Source organism: Chiloscyllium punctatum, chromosome 2, assembly GCF_047496795.1.
Source record: "Chiloscyllium punctatum isolate Juve2018m chromosome 2, sChiPun1.3, whole genome shotgun sequence".
Classification (NCBI taxonomy): Eukaryota; Metazoa; Chordata; class Chondrichthyes; order Orectolobiformes; family Hemiscylliidae; genus Chiloscyllium; species Chiloscyllium punctatum.
In genome coordinates, this window is record NC_092740.1 from 128,604,056 (window position 1) to 128,627,181 (window position 23,126).

The window sequence follows — 23,126 nt, forward strand, 5'->3', positions numbered from 1 at the left end:
TCAGCTGCTCTTCTGGGATGAAGAGGGCTGTGGAACAATACGGGTTAGCAGAAACTAAAAGGTTAACTTGCTTGCCAAACATTGTATAATTTAAAGAAAAGAAAGAGCCTCACATAAATCCTTAGCAGAGTAAATAAGTCCTGTTACCTTATACCCCGGGGCACAGATGCATTTGCCAGTTACGCTGTCACAGTCAGCCCCATTTTGGCAGCTGCAGATTTGATGACAAGATACACCATAAAATCCAGGGGCACATGTCTCATTGCAGTATAGCCCAGACCATCCAGGTTTACATGTACATTCGCCAGACATGGGGTGACAGCTGGTAAGAGAGGATAAAAGGCGCCTTAGTCTTTCACAGCATAGCGATTAGCCTTATGAGCACAACTGTTTCACTTAAAACACTTGTTTTTGTTTCCTGCCAGTCTCTGCTCTTGTTAATCATTTCGTCAGAGTGGGGCTCTATCATTTTCATTCTTTCTTAAACAAACCACTGCAAAATGCCAAACTTATAGCTTAGTGAACTCAGTCAGTGATGAGAAGCCAAGTTGTATGGGACAGAAAGGTTTCTCTGAATTAGAACCACAGTTAACAGTTGTTATCTCTGTAGCTTCCTCCAGTCCCACAACCCTCTGAGATCTGTGTGTTCCTCCACTCTGGCCTCTCAGAAATGCCTGATTTCCTTCGCCTTTCCTTTGGCAGCCATGTCAAAGCAGTAAGATCCGGAAATCCCTCCCTGACTGACTGCGATTCTTTCTCCCTTTCTCTCCCTCTTTTTCTTTATGATGCCCATTAAACCTTACCTCTTTGACTGCATGAACATAAGAAATAAAAGCCAGAGTGAGCCAGCCTGCTTTTCGAACTTGTAATAAGATCAGGGCTATGAAAGTTCTACTTTCATGTCCTATTCAATTTCCCTCAATCCCTTAATGTCCGAAACATTCCCTACAGTCCAAAAGAAAACAAAGGGCTTGTGTTCCCTGCTTTAAAATCGCCTCAATGGACTCTGCTTCAAATGTTGGTCTGATCACACTCCTGTGAAGCACCTTGAAACATTGAAGACTCTATTTAAATGCAAGTTGTTGTTGTGCTATAATTGAGTCCAAGAGGGTGTTAAAAGAGGACAGACTGAAGATAAAATGGGATTGCATGTTATGAATGCCCTTATGATGAGATAATGTGCCAATTTTCACCCTCCTAACTTACATAAGAAAGGTAGATGCTTTGGCACAGCTATTACATCTCAGCTGAAGGGTCAGAGAGGATTTCACCAATTTGCATTTAAATAGAGTCTTCAGTGTTTCAAGGCATTTCATGGGACTGTGGTCAAACCAAACTTTTTTCACTCACTGGCCTCATCTTTTCCAGGATAGTGAAACTTGCAAAGGAATATTTAATCAGGATGCTTGAACCTCTGTGATACAGAAAGGACATGATGGAGTGGTTGGATTTTCCCTCCCTGTTAGTTTTGCATCCGATGACAAACACATACAAAACAATATACCACATAGCCCTGCAATGTTAAAGCTTCAACAATTCTGACACTCTACCGAACATCTTAATTTGCCATTTTAATAGAATTATTAATGAAGACACATTATACAGCTTTTAAAATAACAAAGTCAATGATATTTGAGTGCTTTGCTAATATCAGACAATTCAACTTGTCTGTGTAAATTCTTTACATTTCATTGAAATGTCTGCTTTAAGCTAGTTAGATATGATGAAATGTGACAGTCTCCACACAAATCAACCCAATGACTGTTTATGCAAATCTGAATTTGAAGAAGCTGGTTGTGTGCATACCTGCCTTGGAACTCTCCAACCCCATGGCATCAATGTGGACTTCACCAGTTTCCTCATTTCCCCTCCCCCCACCTGACCCCAGTTCCAAACTTCCAGCTCAGCACCATTCTCATGAGTTGTCCCATCTGTCAATCTTCTTTCCCACCTATCCACTCCACCCTCCTCTCCGAACTATATCCTTTACCCCTTCCTCCATCCACCTTTTGCAGTCCAAGCTACCTTCTCCCCAACCCCACCCCCTTCCATTTATCTCTCCACCCTCGTGGATTCCAGCCTTATTTCTGATGAAGGGCTTCTGCCCAAAACATTGATTTTCCTGCCCCTCAGATGCTGCCTGACCTGCTGTGCATTTCCAGCCCCACTCTAATCTTGACTCTGATCTCCAGCATCTACAGTCCTCACTTTCGCCACGTGCATACCATTGGTGAGCATCATGAGGGAAATATATAAATCTAGGCAGATATACAAGGGAGAGAAAGTGGGAGAGGAAGATGGAGGGAGAGAAGGGGAGAACAAAGAACAAAGAAAATTACAGCACAGGAACCAGCCCTTTGGCCCTTCAAGCCTGCGCCGATCCAGTTCCTCTATCTAAACCTGCCACCTATTTTCTAAGGGTCTATATCCCTTTGCTCCCTACCCATTCATGCATCTGTCTAGATACACCTTAAATTATGTTATCATTCCAGTTCCACCATCTCTGTTGGCAACACGTTCCAGGCACCCACCATCCAGAACTTTCCACGCATTTCTCCCTTAAACTTTTCCCCTCTCACTTTGAACTCATAATCCCTAGTAATTGAGTCCCCCACTCGGGGAAAAAGCTTCTTGCTATTCACCCTGTCTACACCTCTCATGATTTTGTGGACCTCAAGCAAGTCCCCCCTCAACCTCTCTCTAATGAAAATAATCCTAGTCTACTCAACCTCTCTTCATAGCTAGCACCCTCCATACCAGGCAGCATCCTGGTGAACCTCCTCTGCACCCTCTCCAAAGCATCCACATCCTTTTGGTAAGGTGGCGACCAGAACTGTATGCAGTATTACAAATGTGGTCAAATCAAAGTCTTATACAACTGAAACATGACCTGCCAAATCTTGTATTCCATACCCTGTCCGATGAAGGAAAGCATGCCGTAATCCTTCTTGGCCTCTTGACTGACCTGCATTGCCTCCTTCAGGGAACAACAGACCTGAACACCCAGACCTCTCTGTACATCAATTCTCCCCAGGACTTTTCCATTTACTGTTTAATTCATTTTTGAATTGGATCTTCCAAAGTGCATCACCTCACATTTGTCCATATTGACCTTCATCTGCCATTTCTCTGCCCAACTCTCCAATCTATCTATATTCTGTAGTATTCTCTGACAGTCCCCTTCACTATCTGCTACTCCACCAATCTTAGTGTCATCTGCAAACTTGCTAATCAGGCAACCACACTTTCCTCCAAGTCATTCATGTATATCACAAATGACAGTAGTCCCAGCACAGATTCCTGTGGAACACCTATGGTCACAGGTCTCCATTTTAGAAACCCCCTTCCACTATTATTGTCTGCCTCTTGTTGCCCAGCCAGTTCTCCATCCATCTAGTTAGAACACTCTGGACCTCATGCAATTTCACCTTCTCCATCAGCCTACCATGGGGAACCATATCAAATGCATTACTAAAGTTCATGTATGTGACATCTACATCCCATCTCCCATCAATCAACTTTGTCAACTACTCAAAGAATTCTATTAGATTTGTAAGACATGATCTTCCCTGCATAAAACCATGTTGCATGTCACTGATAAGCCCATTTTCTTCCAAATGGGAATATATTCTATCCCTCTGTATCTTCTCCAGCAGGTTCCCTACCACTGATGTCAGGCTCACAGGTCTATAATTACCTGGATTATCCTTGCTATCCTTCTTAAACAAAGGGACAACATTAGCAATTTTCCAGTCCTCCGGGACCTCCCCCATGTTCAAGGATGCTGCAAAGATATTTATTAAAACCCCAGCTATTTTCTCTCTCGCTTCCCTCAGTAAACTGAGATAGATCCCATCCGGACCTGGGGACTTGTCCACCTTAACGCCTTTTAAAATACCCAACACTTCCTCCCTCCTTATGTTGACTTGACCTAGAGTAATCAAAGATCTATTCCTAACCTCAACATCTGCCATGTCCCTCTCCTTGGTGAATACTGACTTAAAGAACTCATCAAGAATCTCACCCACGCATAACTGTCCTCCTTTGTCTTTGAGTGGGCCAACCCTTTCTCTAGTTACCCTCTTGCTCCTTATATATGAATAAAAGGCTTTGAGATTTTCCTTAACCCTGTTTGCTAAGGATATCTCATGACCCCTTTTAGCCCTCTTAATTCCTCGCTTCAGATTGGTCCTACATTCCTGATATTTTTCCAAAGCTTTGTCTGTCTTCAGTCGCCTAGACCTTATGTATGCTTCCTTTTTCCTCTTAGCAGTCTCACAATTTCACCTGTCATCCACAGTTCCCTAATCTTGCCATTTCTATCCCTCATTTTCACATCAACATATCTCTCCTGAATTCTAATCAATCTCTTTAAAAGCCTCCCACATATTAAACAGCTGCTTCCAATCTACATTCCCCAACTCCTGCTAAATTGTGGTATAGTTGGCTTTTTCCCAATTTAGCATGTTCCTTTAGGACCACTCTCATCTTTGTCTATGAGTATTCTAAAATTTATGGAATGGCGATAACTATTCCTAAAGTAATCCCCTACTGAAACTTTAACCACTGGCCAGGCTCATTCCCCAATACCAGGTCCAGTATGGCACCTTCCTGAGTTGGACTATTTACATACTGCTTGAGAAAGCCCTCCTGGATGACCCTTATAAATTCTGCTCCATCTGGACCTCTCATACAAAGTGAATCCCAGTCAATGTTGGGAAAATTAAAATCTTCTATCACTACCACCTTGTTGCTCCTATATCTTTCCATGATCTATTTACATATTCTTACCTCTATCTCACGTTCGTTGTTGAGAGGCCTGTGGTACAGCCCCAACATAGTTACTGTAACCTTCCTACTTCTGAGCTCTGCCCATATTGCCTCACTGCTCAGGTTTTCCATAGCGCCTTCCTTAAGCATAGCTGTGATATCCTCTCTGACCAGTAATGCAACTCCTCCACCCCTTTTACCTCCCACTCTATCCCATCTGAAGCATCAATATTTTGGGATATTTAGTTGCCAATCAGCTAAGTCTCAGTAACAGTAATAACATCATAATCCCAGGTACTAATCCAAGACCTAAATTCATCTACCTTACCTACTATATACTTCTGGCATTAAAACAAATGCACCTCAGACCACCAGTCCTTTGCGTTCATCATCTCCCTGCCTATGCTTCCCCTTAGTCACGCTGACTTCCTTATCTACTTCCTTACAGGCTTTAGTTACTACCTCCTTCTTGTTCATTAACCTCCTTATTTGGTTCTCAGTCCCCTGCCATGTTAGTTTAAACCCTCCCAAACAGCATTAACAAAAGCACCCCCAAGGACATGGTTCCAGTCCGGCCCAGGTGTAGACTGTCCAATTTGTAATAGTCCCACCTCCTCCATAACCAGTTCCAATGTCCCAAAAATCTGAACCCCTCCCTCCTGCACCATCTCTCCCATGTATTCATCCTGCTTATTCTATCATTCCTATTCTGACTAGCACGTAGCACTGGTAGCAATCCTGAGATTACTACCTCTGAGGTCCTACTTTTTAACTTGGTTCCTAACTCCCTAAATTCTGTTTGTAGGACCTCATCCCATTTATTACCTATATCATCGGTGCCTATATACACCACAACAACTGGCTGTTCAAACTGCCCCTTCAGAATGTTCTGCAGCCCATCCAAGACATCTCTGACCCGTGCACCCGCCAGGCAACATACCATTCAGGGGTCTCATTTTCAACCTCAGAACCACCTATCTATTCCCCTTACAATTGAATCCCCTATCACTACCGCCCTTCCACACTTTTTCCCGCCCTTCCGAACAGCAGAGCTAGCCATGGTACCATGAACCTGGTTACTACTGTCTTCCCATGGTGAACTATCTCCCCCAAATGCATCCAAAACTGTATACCTGTTTTGGAGGGAGATAACCACAGTGGACACCTGCACTGCCTTCTTGCTCTTTCTCTGCCTTTTGGTCACCAATTCCCTTTCTCCCTAATTGATTCTAACCAATTTACTAAACGTGCTATCCACAACCCCCTTAGCATCACGTATGCTCCAAAGAGAGAGAACATATCCCAGTAAATAAAGCTGTGCTTTTTAAAATCAAATCCAAAATATGAAGTCACATGCCCTCACCTCGTATTCCAGTTATGTCCATCCTGTCAGAAAACCAAGTCTAGAGGTGAGGGTATAAGCGATCAGTAAGCCCACCATAAAGGTGTGCTTTATGTGTTACAGGCAGTAAACACATCATTAATGCTATGGAAGAGCATCTTGGAGCCAACAACAAAGATTGGGCTGATGTGGGGGGGAAATTCCAGGTAGGATTTGGAGAAGAATGGGTGGCCTTGGATCCATGAGCCCAACCAATAAGTGAAGCCATTATGAAAACTCATTAAAAACCTATTTCACTGATCATTACATAGAGGTTCAATTCCTTGACTCTGCAGCATGTTTTGCTTGTTGCCTTTTCCTTGCTTATTTATGCAGCCACTAATTCCATCCTGACCAACCTCACCCCTTCCCTTGCCACCATTGGCTAGGGTGAGAAAACTATTTAAAAGCTTTATGGCTGAAATAATGTTTGTCTCATGCACAACCATACCCCTTTCAGAACTGCCCCTGCCACTTCAGCCTGATTATTGTAAGTAAGCACATAGTTTTCCTATCTGGTCTATAAATTGGAATCGAGGTTGGGCACGACCATATAGCTGAAAGACCGGCACAGATTTTCAACATGCAAAAATTAAATGGTGCATATCTTTAACTGTGCAAAATGGTATTTTTTTTAAAGCTGTGAGATTGTTACTTTGCAATGGGGTGGTACTGAAAGTCTTTGACTTAAGGAAAGACTGCCTGACAACAGTCCTCTGATTGGTTGAACTGTAGTTTGCCACAAACCCAAAGGTGCACGGCAGCCAGAAACATCCAAAGGCAGTGAGTCGAAAACATCTCTTTCTTTCCTCTATCTCCATTTGGGTGAAAAGATAGAGGAACCAATAAAGTTTAAAAGAGAGAATTAAAACAAGACCTAGATCAACTATCAAAGTGATGACTGGCCATTGCTTTTTATAGAAAGCAGGGTAGTCATCGGTGGTGAAGAGAGACAATTTAAGCAAACTTTGTGATCTGGAATTTTAATCAGGAGAACGTTGTTTGTTGTCTATAATTTTTATCACATACAATGTGTTCAAAACTGTCTGCCTTTTATCTGTCTTAATCATGCATGTACATTTGAGATGTTTTAAAAGACTAAATTTAAAGTGCATGATTAGTATTCCTTTCTTCACTCTGCCATTTGTTAGACTCAAATGTATTATAATATTTTCTACTAATGCTGAAACGTGATGTGAATTGTTTTTGCACTGAACAGCAGTCAAACAGACAAATTGATCACATTCATAGCCTAATTGGGATTCCATGCATTTTGTGATGGCTTGTGAAATAGTTGGGCATGATTGTTGACACAATGGTCCCAGTGAAGTCAAAAATCATTACTCCTGCAAGTTTCTCACCTTACTCTCTTGCTTTTGATAAGCACTTAGATCCATGTCTTCTGGGATAGGATCTTCCCATCCAAGGCTAATCAGGACCAAATTGTAGGAAATCAGACAACAGTTCACTAGATTTCGTGGTTTGTGGAATGAGAGGATTTTACTGTGGGAAATGATTTTGGATATGTTTCCCGGAAAATAATGACAGGTGTATGTGCCCAACAGATTCAAGGAAAGTTTCTTCTCTGCTGTTACTAGATTTCTGAATGGACCTCTCAAATTTTAAACTTAATGTTGATATCTTGATGCATCTTCTCTGCACCTGCAATATTGTATTCTTGTTCTGTTCTATTACTCTTATGCACTTTGTATTGTATGATCTGCCTGTACTGCACACAAAACAAACTTTTCACTGTACCTTGGTACGTGACAATAATAAATCAAACCAAAAAAAAATTGCAATGTATCCGATTCTTAAGTATTTGACAGCCTAGATGCTGAGAAAATGTTTCCATTGGCTGAATAATTCAAGAATCTGGAGTCACGGTCTCAAGAGAAGGAATTATTCATTTGAAATAGAGAGGATGAGAAAATTCTTTCCCTGAAGGGTTGTTAATCTCAGAATTCTCTATCCTTTAAGGTTGTAGATATAGTCACTGGATACATTTAAGACAGAAATCAATAGATTTTTTGGTACTCAGGGACTTAAGCAACGTAGAGACAGTGTGGGAAGTTGGAATTAGTGTTGAATTAGTCATGATCTTATTGCGTAGCACAGCAGGTTTGAGGGACTGGAGGATCTATTTCCTATGTTCATAATGCCCCTTAGCAAGCTGGTCACAAAACATAATGTGTTCCACCACTGGGACTATAAAAAATAACTCCGTTAATCAACTGGAAGCTTGAAACAAGGCCAGCATGTGGCCAGGAATTCATCATCAAGCCAGTAATTGGACATGACAGTGCAGACTGGTCTTGAGAGACTATTGTTCTCAGTTATGTTACCTGTTCAATGGGCAGCTGTCCCACTTGAAATACCTGTTGTGGAAGACCACAGCTGTTCTAATCCTTGCAAGTATTTCATTCAGAGGTGGGGGACAGCAGGGAGGGCTGTTGAGATCAAGAATACCAACTGCTACAACCATGACTCAACCATGGACTGTAGCAAATGAAACATGATGTGTTTCAGTGTGCAACCTAGCTCAGCAGCAGTGAATAAACTGACCATGCTTTACTTTTATATCCTTGTGCTATGTTGTTTAAGTGATAGTGTTATGCTCTGAGAATACTGAGAAAAATTTCAGTCTTCACTTGTGAAATTCTTGTCTTATACACTATTGTCCCCTCGAAGAATACATTTCACTCAGTAACTGACAGCTGAGAAACATTGCTTTCAAGCTATTCAAGACTGACGTGTCTCCCTCTGAGAGCCCAGTTTAGACATCATCCTGTTTGATAAATGACACTACACAGGGCTTCAGTGAAACCCAGCTGCTATATTCTGGCACTATGAACTAAAATGGAAAGTACAATACTTTGTACAGGCATTAGATTAAAAAAATGGACGAACATACTTATTTTCTGGCTCAGTTAAGAATACATTCATAACTGCACATGTGTGTGTCTTACTTTGACAGAGAGAGAGAGAGAGACAACAAAAACAGAATTAGGTAGAAATCACTCAGAAATGGAGGAAAACAGAAGCAGCAGAGGGAGAGAGAATGATAGAAAGAAAGAAAGAAAAACAGACAGTGACAGAAAGAGACAGGCAGTGAAAGACAGAGAGGAAGATGGAGAGAGAGGGAGACGGAGAGACAGACACAGACAGAGATATAAGAGCTGAAATTGTACAGCTCCAATGTCTTTGGATCTCAGTCCCATTGACTAAATTGGAACCTTGTAAACTCAACTGTATAATCAGGATAGTAGAGCACAGAGAACTTCATTGGGGTGGGGGCAGTTGGATTTCAGATGAATGTTACATTGGGATACCGACTAGAGTGAGTGAAACATTATTTTAGCAGCCCCTGATTTTACTTTCGTTGACGTCACTGAGGAATCTCACTGGGAGGTAAAAATCTGCATTCCACCCAATCCTTGAGAAACTCAGGATTCAATTCTGGGAAGAAGGATCATTGGAACTCAAAACATTAACTCAGTTTTCTCTGCACAGATGCAGATAGACCTGCTTTAAAACTATATCTAATTCCATCTCCTGTACCCAAACAGAGCAGAATAGCTTACAGAAATGTGCATGGTTTAGGTATGCTCCTTACAAAATAGATCCAATAACCACGATGAAACTACTTATGAAGAAAACAGCCAAATAAACTTACAGACATTCTGTAGCATGCACAATACTACACTGCTGCTTCAGTTTCAGGGAGCATAAGTGCCAGCAAGTTAGATAGAAAATGTGCAGAAATGACATTGTGTTGATGCCAGTGCGCAATTTTTGCATTCATTTTTATGCACATTTTAGTGACAACATTAGTGTGACTGAGACCAACTTGTTTGTGGTCAAGCTCAAAATATAAACATTCACAAGTAGCGTTTTTGCACTTTTAACGGTGAGTCAATATGTTGTCCACTCACAGCTTACCTCAGTGTGGTCTCTGGATGGCAGGGGCAGCTCTTGTCGCAGTTTATTCCGTAAACTCTGTCGGGACACATCCGAATCTCGCAGGAATCTCCCATGAAGCCTGATTCACAGAGGCATGCGCCATTGACATGGTAACACACTCCTCCATTGAGACAACTACACCTCTCAGCACAGTTTTCTCCATATGTCCCAAAGGAGCATTGATCCTGACACCTTGCAGGAAATAACACACCATTGGAAAAATTAAATGACAAGCACTGGCAAAGTTTTACATCACAATACAATTCAACTGGAATTTACAGCAGAGAAATAATCTCAATTGATCTATGCTGGTAAATACCACCACTCATGTGTCCTCCCACTCCTCTTCATCCCACTGTATCAACATATGCTTCTATTCTTTCCACTCTTGTGCTCATCTGATTTCCCCTTAAATGTATCTATTCATCACCCTCTTTAGAGAGGTTTCTTCCAACTAACTTATTCAAACGGTTAATTTCTGTATTGTAAAATACCATGAAAAGTTGTTCCTAAATAATCAACAATAATGTTCCTAAACAACAGTGGAACCTTTGAGGAGCACGTACCTTTGAGGAGCATGTTTCGCACGTACAGCCAATGTACACTGATTTAAAGTAAAATTATCTCTTTTTTTAAATAATATTTAATTCAGTCATTTTTCCTATTTGAACAATCTTCCTACAGACAGAAGGCAAAATTACTTTGTCACTCAAAATCTAGCCTGGACGTGACTGCAACACAATGACTCGTTTGTCAGTTGGCGACTGATTTTGTCCAGCCCTCAAAATTTGGACAAAGCCTACTCTATTTCTGTTGTGAATTAGGAAAAGCTCTGTGACATCAACCCTTTTTTTGCAGGGGTACAGTTTTAGACAATTTGACAGTGGGGTGATGGATTAATATCCTCACCATATGAACACTAATGTGTTAATGTTTCAACAGAGTCATCAAGAAACAGAAACATTTTCTGCAAAGCAGGTTAAACTGCAAATGCTGGTTGCCATTAATCACTTATTGTGTTCCTTACAAGATGTTTATCCACATATAAATGGTTTTACATTAAGATTTTCAACAAAATACTTAAAACACCATGTTCAGGGCAAAGCATTGTTCAATTATGGTGAACGTGATCACATCTTATGAGTCTCTAAGAATAGTTATTTCATTGTAAATATCAAAAACCAAATATACAATAAAAATAAATATCATGGAGAAAGATAAAAAGTAGTCTTGAGTTCAAGATAGGAAAGGAATAAAAACATCATAAAATGTGCATACCATGTTAATGGATTGACTATTTTGGGCATTCATGGTGTAATGATAATTTTACAGAATGCTGCTATTGATCAATAAAGGGAAAGCTTTCATAGCCCAGGGTTTCATTGTGCCATATGAGGTGAATGGATGGCCACTAATTCTGGGCAAATGGTGCCTCTTTGCCAAATGAATCCAATTAATTTTCATAAAGCTCTGTATAATCTATTTTAAAAATATGCTGCTGTAAAAGTCAAAGCTAATTTGCACAAAGTGAGTACATAAACAGCATCATAATAACTACAAAAAATCTGCTTCCAGTGATGTGGATGTGATGAAATGAATATCAGCAAGATAACATGGAAAACTGGATTAGTGGTGCTGGAAGAGCACAGCAGTTCAGGCAGCATCCAAGTAGCTTTGAAATCGACGTTTCGGGCAAAGGGCTTTTGCCCGAAACGTCGATTTCAAAGCTACTTGGATGCTGCCTGAACTGCTGTGCTCTTCCAGCACCACTAATCCAGAATCTGGTTTCCAGCATCTGCAGTCATTGTTTTTACCAACAGGGAGAACTGCCTGTTCATGTTTGAAGTAGCACCCCAGAATTTTTAATGTACATCTAAGAAAGTATATAAGACCTTCAGTTACTACTCACACAAAAGACAGCAACTCTAACAACTAATGCAACACTACATCAATATTACCACTGAAGTATCAATCTGGAATGAGTGCTCATGTCTTTTGGAGTGAGACTTGAACCCACAACTTTCTAACTCAGTTGCTGAAAGTGCTACCCGCTGGGGCATGACCTAAACAAACATCCAACTTAAAGTTCATCGACTCAACGTTTGCAGTAGCCAGATAATTAGCAGCATTGAAACAACATGGCCACAACATACACGGATGGTTATACAGCAGAGTTTCAGCAATCTATTGCCCAAAGCCACAATGTTTGAATCATTTAATCATAAATCACTGCATTAAAAGAAGTATGAAGGTTTTTTTTGCACTTATAATCCAAACTTGTTTTTTTGATGAGCCATCTGCAACTAATGGAACACAAATGTTCATCCAACATCTGCTCTCTGCTAAAGGAACAAAATATTTGACTTAACACTGAAAAGAGCAAGAATACAAAACCAAAATATATTGAGGAGTGCTTGCTTCACCACGAGGAGTGCAGCTGCTCAGAAAAGCAGACCAGTGCCAATGCCTCAGGGCAGTTAGTGATCAGCATTAAACACAGTTTCGCCAAAAGCATCCACATACCAACAATAATTTTGAAAAAAAGCAAAAAAAACCTTGTGATTAAATTAGATAGCAACAGCTCACCTCCTGTGCAACTTAAAAGAGAACTCAGATTTTCTCTTCCAGCACCACTATAATTCAGAAAGTGCAACAAAGAACATGTGCAAATAAATTTAAAATCCTCTTTTTTGTTTTTAAATCCCATCATGGCCTCAGTTCCTTCCTATTTCAGTAACTTGCTCCAGCCCTAGAGTCGTACTGGATATTTATGCTCCTCCAATTCAGGCCTTCTGTGCATTGCCTGATTTTCATTAACCCATCATCAAAGGCCCAGCCTTCAGCTTCCGAGCCATAAGCAATTCTTTCTCTACATCTCTCCCATCTCTTTCTCTACATCACTCCCGTCTTTTTCTCTACATCTCACCAGTCTCTCCCTCTCTACATCTCACCCGTCTCTTTCTCTACATCTCTCCTGTCTCGTTCTCTACATCTCACCCGTCTCTATCTCTTTCTCTACATCTCTCCCATCTCTTTCTCTACATCTCTCCCACCTCTTTCTCTACATTTCACCCGTCTCTTTCTCTACATCTCTCCCATCTCTTTCTCTACATCTCTCCCGCCTCTTTCTCTACATCTCTCCCGCCTCTTTCTCTACATCTCTCCCATCTCTTTCTCTACATCTCTCCCGCCTCTTTCTCTACATCTCTCCAGTCTCTTTCTCTACATTTCACCCGTCTCTTTCTCTACATCTCTCCAGTCTCTTTCTCTACATTTCACCCGTCTCTTTCTCTACATTTCACCCGTCTCTTTCTCTACATTTCACCCGTCTCTTTCTCTACATCTCTCCCGCCTCTTTCTCTACATCTCTCCCATCTCTTTCTCTACATCTCTCCCGCCTCTTTCTCTACATCTCTCCAGTCTCTTTCTCTACATCTCACCCATCTCTTCCTCTTCATCTCACCAGTCTCTCTCTCTTTCTCTCTCTACATCTCACCCATCTCTTTCTCTACATCTCACCAGTCTCTTTCTCTCTCTACATCTCACCCATCTCTTTCTCTACATCTCACCCATCTCTTTCTCTACATCTTACCAGTCTCTCTCTCTCTCTACATCTCACCCGTCTCTTCCTCTTCATCTCACCAGTCTCTCTCTCTTTCTCCACATCTCACCCATCTCTTTCTCTACATCTCACCAGTCTCTTTCTCTCTCTACATCTTACCCATCTCTTTCTCTACATTTCACCAGTCTCTCTCTCTCTCTCTCTACAACTCACCCGTCTCTTGCTCTACATCTCTCCCGTCTCTTTCTCTAAATCTCACCCATTTCTCTCTCTTGCTCTACATCCCTCCCATCTCTTTCTCTACATCTCTCCTGTCTCTTTCTCTCTCCTCCTCTAAGCTACAATTTAAAACCTACCTCACTGACCAGGCTTTGGTGACCCATCCCAATACTTCTTTAATGTGGATCAGTGTCACATTTTGCTTGATAATACTCCTGAGAAATGTTCTGGGATTACCTTAGAGGGTCCAGTTTTAACTCTAAGTTTATGAATAGTTTCTAATTCAAGTTCACATCTGCCATAATAGCACTGTATAAGTGTGATTTGCTGTGGTTCTGCTTTAGGAGTTACTTATCGGAAACAGCTCAGACTGAGACATTCAGCATTAAACGTTCCCTTGACTGATGCTTTATAGTTACAAAGAGCTTTGATAGAACAAATAAGGAATAATTGTTTCCGCTGGAAGGAGGATTAACAATCAGAGGTCACATAGATGTAAGGAAATTGGTCAAGGTACAGTATTAGAAAGGAGATGAGGGGAGTTTGCTAAAGATATATAAACAACTTTGTTGTTGTTGATTTAACCCCATGAGTCAATAAAAACATATCTTGAAGCTACACGGTAAGCTACATGGAAATGACAGAAATGAACATTCCCAGTAATAGCTACACTGCTGAGCTGAACCTTTTAAAAGTATAAAGCAAAAATCTTTACACTGGAGGCATGTTTTAAGGCTGAAGCATCTAGCTGTATTGACCACCCTATTAAGTTTACCTCAGTTGATGAAAAATAAATGGATAAAGGCACAGTACATGGGTGAATTAGACAATATTTGATGGTTTAAAATTGTTAAGTGCATGTTCCACAGCTTAACAAGTGGCCCAGCAGCATTATTGCAAACACATTCGTGCTAATACGAAGCTTGAACTGTAATACATTCAGTTGCAAAGGTATTAGGGAGGGGACATTATTTCTTTTCGGTGATCAGATCTTTTGGCATTTGCTTAATGCATTCTCTGCGTAATTGGATCTCCTTGTTTTTAACTGTAGCTGAGATTTTCCTGGGGTAAGCCATTCCTATGCTCTGTCAGTTGGACCTTATCCTTCAGCTTCAACATGTTTTGAGCTGTAACTCATTGGGTCTGTAACCTGGTAATGGCAAGACAATGGAACTTCTGCGAACTCAATGAACAAAAGAACTGTAAGTTAATTTCCGCAACCAGTTAGATTTAATAATTGACAATGAGAGAAATGATCTGTATTTATAGTGATTTTTATAACCTGCTGATATCCCAATGTGGCTTAGAGTGAAGCAAATAATTTTGCTGTGTAGTTACTGTTCTAATGTAATTAGCCCAGAGCAAGCTAATACGACAACATTGTTATAATTAGTTTATTTACACTGAAAAAGAACCCTGACTCTCTTCATTGAAATAGTGCCACGGAATCTTTTATACACATCTGAGGGGCAGAGAGGGCCTCCATTTAATAATTCATTTGAAAGATGGCATCTCTGACAACACTTGCTCAAAACTGGAAATGTCAGCATGTATTCATCTCTTAGAGTGGAACTTGAATTCACAACCTTCTGACTCTTCACTTGCTGATCCACAGTTGACAGAGAAAGAAATGGGGTGAAGTAACATAAACCAAGATTGGATTAAGATAAAGAGAAAAAAAAATCAGAAAGAAGAGAAAAGAAAAAAACTACCAGTGTAAAATGCATAAACTAAAAATCTCTAACAACACTTTTGCAGCTGAAGGAATTAGACTCAACAGTTTAAATTGTTCCCTTTCTAGGCAGGAGAGGTTGAGCAGCAAAGGCCTTGTTAAGTATGAAACATAACTTACTGTTATGGGTTTAATGGGTTTCTAATGAGTTAATGTTACAATTTGATTAAACTTGCAGGACTTTGGGGTGGGATGCTATTTCAGTGAAAGTAATAGTGGTAGACACAGCAGGCCAGGCAGCATCAGGAGGTACAGAAGTCAACATTTTGGGTGTCACCCTTCTTCAGGGTTGTGGAGCAACGTAAATCATCCTGCAACTTAAACTGAATCACATTTCAAGAGATATCTTTTGCCTATCATGAGGTGGAGAATAATTTACACATTAATACTGGAGATCACTCCTAAAGTCACCTTATTTTGGCAACAAATTCTGACCTTCGTCTTTCTGAGGTAAAAACAATGACTGCAGATGCTGGATACCAGAGTCTAGATTAGAGTGGTGCTGAAAAAGCACAGCAGTTCAGGCAGCATCCGAGGAGCAGTAAAATTTATGTTTTGGGCAAAAGCCCTTCATCAGGAATACAGGCAGAGAGCCTGAAGGGCTCCGCCCTTCAGGCTCTCTGCCTGTATTCCTGATGAAGGGCTTTTGCCCAAAATGTCAATTTTACTGCCCCTTCGTCTTTCTGAGTTGTATCACTATTGTAAGAATTAAACTGGATATTTTGTTCCTTAGCATTTCATGCTTTAATAATAAATACATGCTACATTCTAACAGATTAGACCAAAGCAGAAGTATTGTTAGATACGTAGAAAATAGGAGAAATGGGTCATTTCGCCCCTCTGACCTGCTCAGCCATTCAATATGATCATGACTGATCTTCCGACTTAGTACCCTGTCTTTGCTTTCTCCCCATACCCTTTGATGTCTTTAGCCTGAAGAACTATATCTAATTCTGTCCTGAAAACATTCAGTGTTTTGGTCTCAGCTGTTTCCTGTGGCTTTTTCCTCATCTCAGTCTTAAATGGCCTCGCCCATACCCTTCTATAACTAAGGATAATACCTGGGTCCCTTTGGACCTAGGATGACGTTATAAGTGGTGACCTATAAACTTTTCATTGGACTCATTTGAGTGCACATGACAATAAAGGCTATTTTATTCTAAAATGTAACCCCTGGTTCTGTACTCCCTGCTCAACAGGAACATCCATCCTGTGTTTACCCTGTCTAGTCATGTTAGAATTTTATAGATTTCTATGAGACACCCCTCATTCTTCTAAACTTCAGCTAACTCATCCAGTCTCTCTTCATACATCAGCCCTACCATTCTAGAAATCAATTAGCTTGTTACTATCCAGAGAATGCTAGCTTTAGAACAGTTTATTTGACTTCAAGCTAAATTGATATTGAAGCTGGTCAGCAGTTTTTATTGACTAACTTCTTCAAAATCATATAGCAACATGAATTTATGTAGTACTTTTACCTCATAAGGTGCTTCACAGGAAAAAAATTGACATCAAGCTCGATAAGAAGACAGCTGACTAAAAGCTTGATGCAAAGAGTTAACTTTCAAGGTGAGTCTTGCAGGAAGAAAGAGGGGCAGGGAGACTTATGAAAGGAATTCCAATGCTTTAGAACCCAGGCAGCTGAAGCCATTACATGGTCACCATTGGGAGCAATGGAAATCCAGAGTGAAGAAGTGGCCAGAATTAGAGGAACATGGAGATTTTGTCGGCTAAAGGGATGGATGAGGTTAAAGTTGCATTTAGCAACGAGACCATGGAGTGGTTTGCACAGAATGTAGGGATACACAACTGTGATTACTTAATGAATACAATGTTGCTAGGTTTCCTTACCTCTCTCCTGTGTAGCCAGCTCCACATTGGCACTGACCAGTGGCTGAGTCACATTGGCCACCATTGTGGCATTGGCATTCCTGTGAGCAGTTTATTCCATATCTTCCCTCAGGACAAGGCTGGCCACATACTGTTCCCTTTAAAAATTAAGCATTTTAGTCAATTGTTTGTCTTTTTTTGTTAATTGTTAGATTTAGATTTTGTTTTTCAAACCAGTCTAAATGATGGAAGCAACTGTAGATAAAATATCCAGATCTGCCCAAACAAAAGTAGCTGTCCTAAATAACTGTCAATCTGTTACAGCATTGAAGTCTCCTCCCTTAAATATTTGGAAAACAAAAAATCACTGCTTGCTACTGTATCCTGTCCTGTCCTATTTCTCTGGAAATTTGAGGGCTATCATAACTAAATTGATGCTGCATGGCTGATTTCAGAACCTTTAAATAAAACAGTGGGGTGCCTGCCATCTCACAATTCAATGAACAAATCCAAATGATTCTAAACTATCTGAAGTAGGATTCCGTATTCCAATACTTATTTTTATAGGGATTAAGCACTTGAATAAATATTTCATTTTCCTAGGGGTTACTTAGTGGAAGGAATGTAAATGTTGGGTAATTGAGGTTTTAAGAATAAACATTTTTTAAAATCTGCAATAGATACTCAGAACTTTATTTTATTTGATCTCTACCATAGATTGTGAGGGTTACCCATGGTGGATGCTGAGTGAATTTGCATGGAGGGTGGAAGGACAAAATGTTAAGGATGTGAGAGATGCAAGTGACCACCTCCCATAACTGAAACCTAAAAACCACCCATCCCACTCTGGAATGGCAATCCAAAGTTCCAAGGCACTTTTGTCCAAGTCAGGTTGAGAATTGTTTCAACTCCATGGGGTGATAATGAGGGGTGGATTTCCTGAATAGCACTGATAGAAGGCAAAGTTAGAAAAACAAGTTGGTAAAATTACCCCATGAAATTGGTCAACAAGACTAGGACATTTCTGCAGTTCACATGATCAAGAAAGGATTGGCTTTGGCTGCCTCCCACAGGGCACCAAAACCTGTATTATTTTGAATTCATAAAACCTGTTCCTTCAAAACGTAATATTACCAGAGCTATTTTTGACAGGTGATATTTCTCCCCATAACGTTCAACAGTCAATGTCAAAAATCTAATTTTCAAGCCATAAATTTATAAATAAATTAAATATACTAAAAGCACATTTTTATGAAATAAATGATTTTGATAAAGTACTAGCTGCATTAGATCAGACAGGGAGAACCTTGAAAAGCAGAGAAGCTTTATTAAACTTGTATCAACTTTAGTTAGAACAGGCTAGCAGTACATCTGTGCACAATTCTGATTCCATATTATAAAATGATTTCAAGATATGACAAGGTGAAGGTGCAAAAATGATTCATAAGCACAATAACAGTACTAAAATATATATATCAGAACATCTAAGCAGTCTAGGTTTCTTCGCAATTGAGAAGACAAAGGAGAGGCAGAACAGATCTTTAACATTCTGATGGGCTAAATGTATAGAAACGTTCCCACTTACTTGGGCTAGGGAAGACCAAAACTACAAACAATAAATATAAAATAGTCATTGGTAAGTGAAACAGGAACTGAGGAGAATTATGAGAATGTAGAACTCATTGCCACAAGGTGTAGTTGAGGAGAATAACATCAATGTATTTAAGGGGAAGCTGGATACATAGGATGGAGAAAGTAACAGAGAGTATGTCGATATGAAGTAGGTTAGGAATAGCTATGTGTGAAACATAAATATTAGCATGTGCTTCCTTGGTTTAGACTCTAACTAAGAAGCATCACACCATTTGTGTGATATAAATACAACTGATACAACCTGGGAAATTGCATACACTGTCCATGTTTTGACATCATTTGATGAGATGCCACTAAACAAAAGCTCATTGTGTAGGGGTTAACAGATTGGCATGAATAGAAGATTGGTTAGCTATCAGAGAACAGATTGTGGGAATAAATAGGTTATTTATTCATATTGGAAAGATGTAAAAAGTGGTGTACCACAAGGGTTGGTGCTGGGATTTCAATTGTTTACAATTTACATAAATCACTTAGATAATAAGACAAAAAATAAGTTTTGCCAAATTTGCAGATGAATCAAAGCTAGGTCGAAAAGTAATTTGTGAAGAGGACATAAACAGGGTACAAAAAGATATTATTTGGTGAAGTGAGTGGAAACAGTCAGACAAATGAAGGATAATATGGTGAGTGGGTGAGTAATGTTATGGCGAACAAGCAGGTAAGTGGAGCTGAGTCCATGAAAAGATCAGCCATAATCATGTTGAATGACTCCGTCAGCCAGATGACTCCTGCTCCTACTTCTTATGTTATTATGGTCTTATAATTTGGATAAATATTAAATTGCCCAATTTGGTGGGAATATTAAAAAAAACCTGTATTATCCACATGGTGAGAGATTGTAGAAGAGAGATCTAGGTGTCGTAATGCATAGATCACAAAAAGGTAATACATAGGTACAGTAAGTAACTAAGAAAGTTAATAGAATGTTCTCATTTATCAAAAGGGGAATTGAACACAAAAGTAGTGAGGTTACGCTTCAGGTATACAGGGATCTGGTAAACCACATCTGAAGTATTGTCCACAGAATTGGTTATCTTATTTAAGGAAGGACGTACATGTGTTGGAGGCAGTTCAGAAAATATTTCACAGAATCACAGAATCCCTACAGTGTGGAAACAGACAATTTGGCCCAACAAGTCCACGCTGACCCTCCGAAGAGCAACCAGATTCATCTCCCTACTCTTTCAGATGACTAACACATCTAACCTATACATCCCTGAACACTATGGGCCATATAGCATGGCCAATCCACCTAATTTGCACATCTTTGGATTTATTAGACTAAGACATGGAAGGAGAGAGTTGGCTTATGAGGAAAATTTGCGTAGGCTAGACTTGTATTTACTAGCATTCAGAACATCAAGAAGTGACTTAATTGGAACATTTAAAATCCTTAGGGGTCTTGACTGGGTGGATATGGAGAAGATGTGTCCTTTTATGAGATAATCTAAAACTAGGAGTCAGTACTTAAAAATCAGGGATCATCCATTTAAAACAGAGAACAGGTAAAGGTCATGAACTTTTGGACTCTGTTCCTGAGAAAGTGAGAGTTTGTAAATGTCTTTACAGTACAGGTAGATTCTTGTTAAGGAAGGGACGATGAAAAGTTATTGGCGGGAGTGCAGGAATATGGATTTGAGGTTACTCTCTGTTCAGCCATGTCATTAAATGGGACAACAGCGTCAAGGGGCTGAATGGCCTACTCCTCCTTCTAATTTGTAAATTTGTATGTTCAAACTGAATCACCTATCATTAAACAGAGTCACTATTTCAGGCATAAGTATGAAATAGAATGTTTGGAGAGACCTCAGAAGTAAAAATTTGACTGGATTTAATAATAGGCATTAAAACAATCCAGTGGATATAATTCATCAAGTTGCTGTGAAATATGTGTTTCATTGAATTTTTTCAAAATTTATTTCAGGTAAAGGAGATGTGGGGGTGGGGACCAAGGAGCAGAGAGGTTCAAAAGACAATTTGATCAATTTGAATGTTTTGTTATAAAGACAATTGACTACATTGGGAAGGCACATCATAAAATGTTTACATGGGAAGTTTCAATTGTACATGTCTTTGATATTTTAAACATGGAAACTTTTCCAAGAATTGAATGACAGCAGAATGTAAAGGTTGTGCACGTGCGGTACATGCATTGATATATGGCTGTGTTTTATATAATTAAACAGGATTACCATCCATCCTGGGGGACACGAGCATTCTCCTGTCACATGGTGACACACCCCACCATTTTGGCAAGGACATCGCTCTTCACACTGAGGTCCATGCTTGCCTGGTGGACACAAATCTTCACAACTAGAAAACCAAAGAAAATACAGAAACCAGGCACGTATTACAACCAAGGAAGTGCAATAATTTATACAGCACCTTTTGTGAACTCTGGACATCCCAAAGCAACCAGCAAAGTACTACTTGAAATGTTGTCTTTGTTGTAATATCATAAACACAGCACATAGTTAACTCCCACAAACAACAATAATCACTAGGCAAATGGTTCTCCTGTCAAGTTGATTGAGAAACAAATACTGGCTAGGACATCAGGAAGAACCTCATTGTGCTGTTTTAAAATTTGTGTCACAGGAGATTTTGCACCCACTTAAGGAGGCAGACAGGGTTTCAGTTTATGTCTCTGACAATGTAGCACTCCCTCAGGACTGCACTGAAATGTTGAGCTAAATTGTGTGTTCAGGTATCAGGAGCACATCTTGAATCAAGGTGAGCATGCTATCAAATATGCATGACGAATGCAAAGCATTGAGATAAAGAGAGACAGAATCATTACATTTTATCAAAGGTAGTTTATATCTTTTTAAAAAGTTAATCATACCATTCGACATTTTAAGATCTCATCTGCTTTTACAGTCAAGTAATACAACAGGAGTTACTTCATCTGTGTGCCGTTCCCTTTAAAGGACTATCCAAAAAGAGAAAAACATATCTGGACGGATTGCATTGAGGTCAGTAAGGTGGACATGAGTTCCCCAATTGGGACTGTTAACCTGGTCCAATCAGGGAACCCTGGCTGATGGATATAAACAGGGTGTTGTAGGCTCTGCTCGCTTAGAGCTGGTTCAGAGGAAGCTGGATCAGTGTCAAGTACCATGCACCTGTAAATAAAGGATGACTTGGTGAAGGGATACCAGCCTCTGTGGAGTTATTTCAATGTAGATCTGTAGGTAGCTGGATAATTGGAAAGATGGATAGACATACATGAATAGAAAGGCAGAGATAAGTGAACAGATGAGAAAAAGAGAACCAATCATTATCACTGATCAGCATAAACATTCTGATGGTTTTATTTATAGAAACCCGAAGGCTTTTATTTGATTTCAAAATATTGATCGTAAACAATAGATCATTCTAAATCACATTCTTTTTTAATGTTAAATGAGCCCCATGTTATTATAGATTACAGCCAAAGGCAGTTTTTGTTAATCAAAGCATCTTATTTGCATGATCATTACTTTATTCCTGTAAACTGTAGAAATAATATTAGAAAAAAAGCATTTAGGTCTCATTCCATCCTTTATTCAATCTAAGCGGTCATACATTTAGGGTTTTAACTGATATGATAGTTCCCGCTTGATACTGCGTACTATCCACTGACAGAGGTAGACCTAAGTGAGTCACGTTGCTTTTCAATCAGTATTGCTCCAAATACTATGGACATTGAAGTAAGCATAAACATGGTGCAGGAATAAGCCAAGTGCCAATCGATTGAATTGAATTTATTGTCACATGTACCGAGGCACAGTGAAAAGCTTTGTCTTGTGAGCAATACAGGCAGATCAGATAGTTAAATAGCATAGATAAGTAAATAATATTTAAACAGCAGCAAAAACAAAAACATAGGTCTAGGCGAATGCTAAGAGTTTGTGCTGGCAGCCTTTCCTTGACAGCGGGCCTGGCAGATGGATTCTATAGATGGGAGGTTGGCCTTTGTGATTCTCCGGGCCAAGTTCACCACCTCTCTGTAACTGTCTCTGATCTTG

General features: G+C 39.9%; 1 protein-coding gene across 1 annotated transcript in view; it reads right to left on the reverse strand.

Annotated features, from left to right (window-relative positions):
* The window catches only part of megf10 (multiple EGF-like-domains 10), a 170,249-nt gene that overhangs the window by 47,516 nt on the left and 99,607 nt on the right, over positions 1 to 23,126 (reverse strand). The window contains exons 7-10 of the mRNA XM_072588707.1: positions 21,309 to 21,429; positions 17,482 to 17,618; positions 10,094 to 10,306; positions 148 to 322 (exon numbers count right to left, since the gene is read on the reverse strand). Of these exons, the coding sequence (XP_072444808.1) occupies positions 148 to 322; positions 10,094 to 10,306; positions 17,482 to 17,618; positions 21,309 to 21,429 (646 nt within the window). The remainder of the gene's footprint in view (positions 1 to 147; positions 323 to 10,093; positions 10,307 to 17,481; positions 17,619 to 21,308; positions 21,430 to 23,126) is intronic.